Genomic DNA, 7,020 nt, shown 5'->3' on the forward strand with positions numbered 1-7,020 from the left:
GTTTTCTACTTCTGAAAACCTACGAAGGATGGGTCATTGTTTCACAAACTTTCATCCTTCTGAAACTTTTTTTTTCATTTTTTTTTTTTATCAGGGGACTTAATGTACACAGAAACTGGCGCATCTGAGGGTTGAAAAATGGAATGTAACGTGTTGTTTTTACGCGTATGAAAAATTGTCAATAAAAGGCTTAAAAATGGTTGTTTTTAGTCTAGGCTATTTTGGGCTATATTTATTTTATGGCTTTGGCTATATTTGGGCTATACCTCCCAGCCGTTTGGCGGTTTTTTGGTGGGACCATCTGGCAACACTGGCTGGAATAATGATAGAAACTTCTTGGATATTGCTGGCATTTGAAAGGCCTACCTGCTGCAGGCTTTACGCAAATGCCCTTAAGGTTTGTTAACCTAATGCATTAGCATGTGCCTGATGAGGCAAGGCCGTTTAGGAAATGGCCTGGAATGCTGCTCGGATTTGTGAGGCTTCTTACGCATACGCGCTTCCTTGCGGTGAGCTTCACTATTAAGCTGAGCAAATGCCTTGGGACCTATTTTGCACTCAGTTATATGCATACTTTGATTGAAAAGGCATTGTTTTGCACGAGCTAAATGATTAGACATGGGGCAGACTCAAATTACGGGTCAACCGCAAGGCATCCCACACGTGTGCATTGGGTTCTGGCGGACAAACAACTACCGTAAACTGAGCAAAGCTTTTGGGGCATTGTTTGCACTTGTAAGGTTTTTAAGGTGATACGAGTCTTAACTTTTTTATTTTTTAATTATCTCGCTGAAATGCAGTATACTGATGTATTTCTCATTGGTGATTTTAAACATACAATTAGTTTTCAGATAGCTTTACTAGATCCTGAGTTATCAATAAATATGAAATTTTAATTAGGTCCTTCTTACGGGTCGTTAGCATCTAATTAAGGCTTTAGAACTAATTAATTATAATTATTGCATGACATAAAGCAACAGAAATAGCATCACTGCACAAAGCATGTCTTGGTAAATGCAATTCTATAAGCAGTCGACATAATCTAAAAGATTTTATGCTAACGACCCGTAATGAGGGCCTAATCAAAATTACAAATTTAGTGATAGCTCAGGATCTACAGGTTTTCCCACTCATTTTAATCCAAGCGACGACCAATTTAATCCCGGGGTCACTCAGTTTAATCCAAGCGCCATACAATTTAATCCAAGCACGACACAATTTAATCCCAGGGTCAGTCAATTTAATCCACAATATATATACACTTATTGTGTTCAGTGGTCGTGTTTCGCTTACACATTTGGTAACTTAGAACAATTGTTTATACAATTAGAATTTTTGGCAGGCAATTGATAATCTGATCACTAATGTGATTACTTTTGAGTTACTAGTCCCACTATTGACGAGGCTTAATTGATATGTTGGTTACTCTTTTTAGAGCACAGTTCTTTGGCACCCCTTTCCGGCTTAAGCGGCGTCGGCGTCCTTCGGCGTAACCACGCGGTGCAGGATGGGTAAATTTCCCAGCTAAATTTAGCGCAAAATTTTCCCCGCTACATTTAGCAGAAAATTTACTCCACCAAATTTAGCGCAAATTTTAGAGCGCAACTCTTAGGCACCTGTTTCCAGCTTGAGCGGCGTCAGCGTAATTAAGGTCACCCCACGGTCACGTGGCCCCCTCCCCAAGGTGACGTGACCCCCTCCTCCCCCCGACGTCACGTGACCCCCTCCCCTCGAGGTTAGGTGACCCCCCCAGAGCATATTAAAGAATGAGGGGAGGAGGAGGAGAAGGAGGAGGGGTCTACACTTCCATCAGTACCCTTCCCTCCTCCTCCTTGTACGAAGCAGCATGCATCAGCCAGAATGGCGATTCGGAATGCCCGCATTTTATTCCCTCGTGCCCCCGTGTCCGTCGTGTTTTTCTCTTCTTCCAGTGGTGCCATCGTTGGCTAGCTGCTACATCTCCTTTTAAAAAAAAAAATGAGTTTAGAGATCTGTGTAAGCCTAAATATTGCGGTCATGTCCATATCTTTGTGGTGGCCTTCTATCCCTTGTCCCTCTTCGAAGCAGCGGGTGCGGCTCAGACTCAACTTGGCCCTCGTTTACTGGCTCTGTAGCCTCGGAGGTCGTCTTTTGGAAGGATTGCGCCACTGGTCTTAAGTGTTCGCGTGTCCTCCGAAGCACTTGGCCTTCCGGGGTCTGATGTGGAATGGCCCACTACTATGGCAGGTGACTACGTATGCTTGAGGATGTGGTAGACGGTAGTTTGAGAACCTGTTTCAATATCTGCTAGTGCTCGAGAGGACTTGTCATAGCTAGCCTTCTGCTGTTGCCTTATTTTTGTAAGGCGTTGTATGACGGCTTTGGGCGGCATGATAACAGGTAGGTAATGTTCAAGCCTGGTGGGCAACAGCGTTCTTGTATGCCGGCTCATCAGTCTTTGTACAGGCGATTGGAGGACCTCGTCTTGTGGAGTGTTGCACCATTCAAGAAGTGCATAGTAAAACTCTTCCGTGTTCGCTCTTTTTCTCAGCAATTGTTTCGCCTGCCTCACGGCTCGTTCGGTTATGCCATTTGATCGGGCATGGTAAGGGCTTGAAGTTACTTGCTTGATCTTCAAGTTTTTCAGGAACTGTTTGAAGTCGTGGCTCCAAAACGGCGGGATAGAATGGCGATTCGGAATGCCTGCTTTTTATTCCCTCGTGCCCCCGTCTCTTTTTCTTCTTCCAGTGGTGCCATCGTTGACTAGCTGCTACACTCTGAAGAGCTGCGCTCCAATTCGGCGTTACAGGGAGTTGTAAACGGCTTTCACTTTTTTCCCGCTAAATCTAGCGGAAAATTTCCCCCGTTGAATTTAGCGGGAATATTTGCTCGCTAAGTTTAGCGAAAAATTTTCCCCGTTAAGTCTAGCGAAAAATTTTCCCCGCTAAATCTAGTGGAAACGTTTCCCGGCTAAATTTCGCGGAAAATGTTTCCCACTAGATCAAGCAGAAAATTTTTCCCGCTATATTTAATGGAGAAAATTTTCCCCTAGATTTAGCGAAAAAATTTTTCGTTTAGTGGGAAAATTTTTCCCGCTAAATTTAGCAAGGAAATTTTGCCGCTAAATAAAGCAGGAAAAAATCCGCTAGATCTAGCGGGGAAAATTTTCCGCTATATTTAACAAGCAAAATTTGCCGCTATATTTAGCGGAAAAAATTATCCGCTAAACGGGGAAAATTTTTCGCTAGATTTGGTGGGGAAAATTTTTTGCTAAATTTAGAGGGGAAATTTTTCCGCTAAATATAGCGGGGAAAATTTTCTGTTAGACTTAGCGGGGAAATTTGTCCGCTGAATATAGCGGGAAAAGTTTTCCGCTAGATCTAGCAAAGAAAATTTTCCGCTAAATTTGCGGGAAAAATTTTCCGCTATATTTGGTGGGGAAAACTTTCCGACAGATTTAGCGGGGGAATTTTTCCGCTAAAATTAGCCCGGGAATTTACCCATCATGAACCACGTGGTTACGCCGACGGCGACGCTACTCAAGCCGGAAAGGGGTGCCTAAGCTAAGAGCTGCACTTTAAAAAGAGTAACCAACATATCAATTAAGCCTCGTCCATAGTGGGACTAGTAACTCAAAGTAATCACATTAGTGATAAATTATCAATTGCCTGCCAAAAATTCTAATTGTATAAACAATTCTTCTTAGTTACCAAATGTGTAAGCAAAACACGACCACTGAATACAATAAGTGCATATATATATGTTGTGGATTAAAATGACCGACCCCGGGGTTAAATTGTGTGGCACTTGGAATAAATTGTATGGCGCTTAGATTAAATTGAGTGACCCTGAAATTAAATTGGTTGTCGCTTGGAATAAATTGAGCGGGAAAACCTGCAGTAAAGCTATCTGAAAACTAATTGTGTATTTGAAATCACCATTGAGAAATACATCAGTATCCTAAATTTCGGCACAATACATGAAAAATTTAGAAAAAGTTAAAGACCCTCGTTTCCCCTTAAACAGTTTTCAATAATAGTGGATCAGACTAGTATTATGAGAGAAGGCTTTAAGGGCACTGCTTGCACTTAAATGACTTTTCACCTGTATGCGTTCGATTATGGTTTTGTAGAGAGGAATTTTGAGCAAAGGCTAAGGGGCACTACTTGCACTTAAATGGCTTTTCCCCAGTGTGTGTTCGATTATGATTTTTAAGAGCAGTATCTTGAACAAAGGCTCGGGGGCACTGCTTGCACTTAAATGGCTTTTCACCAGTGTGCGTTCGATTATGGCTTTGAAGATGGGAATTTTGAGCAAAGGCTTGGGGGCACTGCTTGCACTTAAATGGCTTTTCACCAGTGTGCGTTCGATTATGGCTTTGAAGATGGGAATTTCGAGCAAAGGCTTGGGGGCACTGCTTGCACTTAAATGGCTTTTCACCTGTGTGTGTTCGATTATGTCTTTGCAAAGTAAAATTTTGAGCAAAGGCTTGGGGGCACTGCTTGCACTTGAATGGCTTTTCACCAGTGTGTGTTCGATTATGATATCTCAGAGTGGAACTTTGAGCAAAGGCTTTGGGGCACTGCTTGCACTCATATGGCTTTTCACCTGTGTGTGCTCTATTGTGGTAAGTCAGACTGCTACTGCTAGCAAAGGCTAAGGGGCACTGCTTGCACTTAAATGGCTTTTCACCAGTGTGTGTTCGATTATGATTTATCAGAGCACATTTATCAGTAAAGGCTCGGGGGCACTGCTTGCACTTATATGGTTTTTCAACAGCGTGTGTTCGATTATGTTTTCGCAGAAAATAATTTTGAGTGAAAGCTTGGGGACACTGCTTGCACTTGAATGGCTTTTCACCAGTGTGTGTTCGATTATGATATATCAGAGCGGAACTTTCAGCAAAGGCTTTGGGGCACTGCTTGCACTTAAATGACTTTTCACCTGTATGCGTTCGATTATGGTTTTGTAGAGAGGAATTTTGAGCAAAGGCTAAGGGGCACTGCTTGCACTTAAATGGCTTTTCCCCAGTGTGTGTTCGATTATGATTTTTAAGAGCAGTATCTTGAACAAAGGCTCGGGGGCACTGCTTGCACTTAAATGGCTTTTCACCAGTGTGCGTTCGATTATGGCTTTGAAGATGGGAATTTTGAGCAAAGGCTTGGGGGCACTGCTTGCACTTAAATGGCTTTTCACCAGTGTGCGTTCGATTATGACTTTGAAGATGGGAATTTTGAGCAAAGGCTTGGGGGCACTGCTTGCACTTAAATGGCTTTTCACCTGTGTGTGTTCGATTATGTCTTTGCAAAGTAGAATTTTGAGCAAAGGCTTGGGGGCACTGCTTGCACTTGAATGGCTTTTCACCAGTGTGTGTTCGATTATGATATCTCAGAGTGGAACTTTGAGCAAAGGCTTTGGGGCACTGCTTGCACTTATATGGCTTTTCACCTGTGTGGGCTCTATTGTGGTAAGTCAGACTGCTACTGCTAGCAAAGGCTAAGGGGCACTGCTTGCACTTAAATGGCTTTTCGCCAGTGTGTGTTCGATTATGATTTATCAGAGCACAATTATCAGTAAAGGCTCGGGGGCACTGCTTGCACTTAAATGGTTTTTCAACAGCGTGTGTTCGATTATGTTTTCGCAGAAAAGAATTTTGAGTGAAAGTTTGGGGACACTGCTTGCACTTGAATGGCTTTTCACCAGTGTGTGTTCGATTATGATATATCAGAGCGGAACTTTCAGCAAAGGCTTTGGGGCACCGCTTGCACTTATGTGGCTTTTCACCTGTGTGCATACGATTGTGGTGGGTCAGCCTGCTACTCGCAGCAAAGGCTTTGGAGCACCACTTGCACTTATATGGCTTTTCAGCGGTGTGCATTCGATTATGCCTTCGCAGATAAGAATATTGAGCAAAGGCTCGGGGGCACTGCTTGCACTTAAATGGCTTTTCACCAGTGTGTAGTTGATTATGACGACGCAGATGGGAATTTTCAACAAAAGTTTGGGGGCATTGCAAGCACTTAAATGGCTTTTCACCAGTGTGCAAATAATTATGGTAGGTCAGAAGGGAATTACGAGCAAACTCTTTGGGGCAAAGCTTGCACTTAAATGGCTTTTCACCTGTGTGTGTTCGGTTGTGGTAGATCAGATTTCTACGCTGAACAAAGGCTTTGGGGCATTTCATGCACTTAAAAGGCTTTTCACCTGTGTGTGTTCGATTATGTCTTCGCAGAGAAGAATTTTTAGCAAAGGCTTTGGTGCACTTCATGCATCTAAATGGCTTTTCAACAGTGTGCAAATGATTATGTACGGTCAGGAGGGAATTACAAGCAAACTCTTTGGGACAAAGCTTGCACTTAAATGGCTTTTCACCTGTGTGTGTTTGATTGTGGTACATCAGACTTTTCTTCCAAGTGAAGGCTTTGGGGCATTGCATGCACTTAAATTGTTTTTCACCAGCATGTGTTCGATTATGACAGGTCAGAAGGGAATTATAAGCAAACTCTTGGGAGCAAAGCTTGCACTTAAATGGCTTTTCACTCTTGTGGTTCTGAGTGTTGCCGAGCACTTGGGAGGAGCCAGACATGGGAGGATGCTGGCACTTGAATTGTTCATCACCATGGGCAGCCAGGTGGCTCAAAATTGCATGCTGATCTCTGGTGACATAGGTGCAGGAACAGCATCCGAACCAGATGTCTTCGGTGACTTTCAGGGGGCAGCTGGTTTCCCCTAACCATCTGGCTCCATCACCTACAAGAAAATACCATATGTATTGACACACAAGGAAAGCCCAACCAAGATCCAGATGCAGCTGTCCTGTTTAATAATTTGCTGCAATTTGGAATTCGATTCACAGAAGCACTCATTTGCAACTGGCACCATTAAGTGGAGTCTCCAGTCTTTCAAGGAGAACCGGCACAATGAGGCCCCTCACGTCGCTCACGAAAGTCCACTGTGCGTCCACTTCGACCTCACACCGTTTTGAAGAATTTGAGATCGCTGAAAGAGCCCAACGAACTTCAAACTCGAAAGTGAAGTGCT

General features: G+C 43.3%; 1 protein-coding gene across 1 annotated transcript; it reads left to right on the top strand.

Annotated features, from left to right (window-relative positions):
* The first annotated feature begins 618 nt into the window (after nucleotides 1-618).
* On the top strand, nucleotides 619-5,479 carry LOC120843230. Its single transcript, XM_042294704.1, has 2 exons — nucleotides 619-749; nucleotides 5,011-5,479. The coding sequence occupies exons 1-2, from the start codon at nucleotides 619-621 to the stop codon at nucleotides 5,477-5,479; spliced, it is 600 nt and encodes a 199-aa protein (XP_042150638.1).
* Nucleotides 5,480-7,020: the final 1,541 nt, after the last annotated feature.

Source organism: Ixodes scapularis, unplaced genomic scaffold, assembly GCF_016920785.2.
Source record: "Ixodes scapularis isolate PalLabHiFi unplaced genomic scaffold, ASM1692078v2 PGA_scaffold6__148_contigs__length_123643588, whole genome shotgun sequence".
In the NCBI taxonomy this organism is placed as follows: domain Eukaryota; kingdom Metazoa; phylum Arthropoda; class Arachnida; order Ixodida; family Ixodidae; genus Ixodes; species Ixodes scapularis.

Bases quoted from the DNA above. Each gene is read 5' to 3' on its own strand.
- LOC120843230 (XM_042294704.1), top strand. From the start codon at position 619: ATGGGGCAGACTCAAATTACGGGTCAACCGCAAGGCATCCCACACGTG. The intron at 750-5,010 runs GTGATACGAGTC...GCTTTTCCCCAG, and splicing joins GCACTTGTAAGGTTTTTAAG to TGTGTGTTCGATTATGATTT.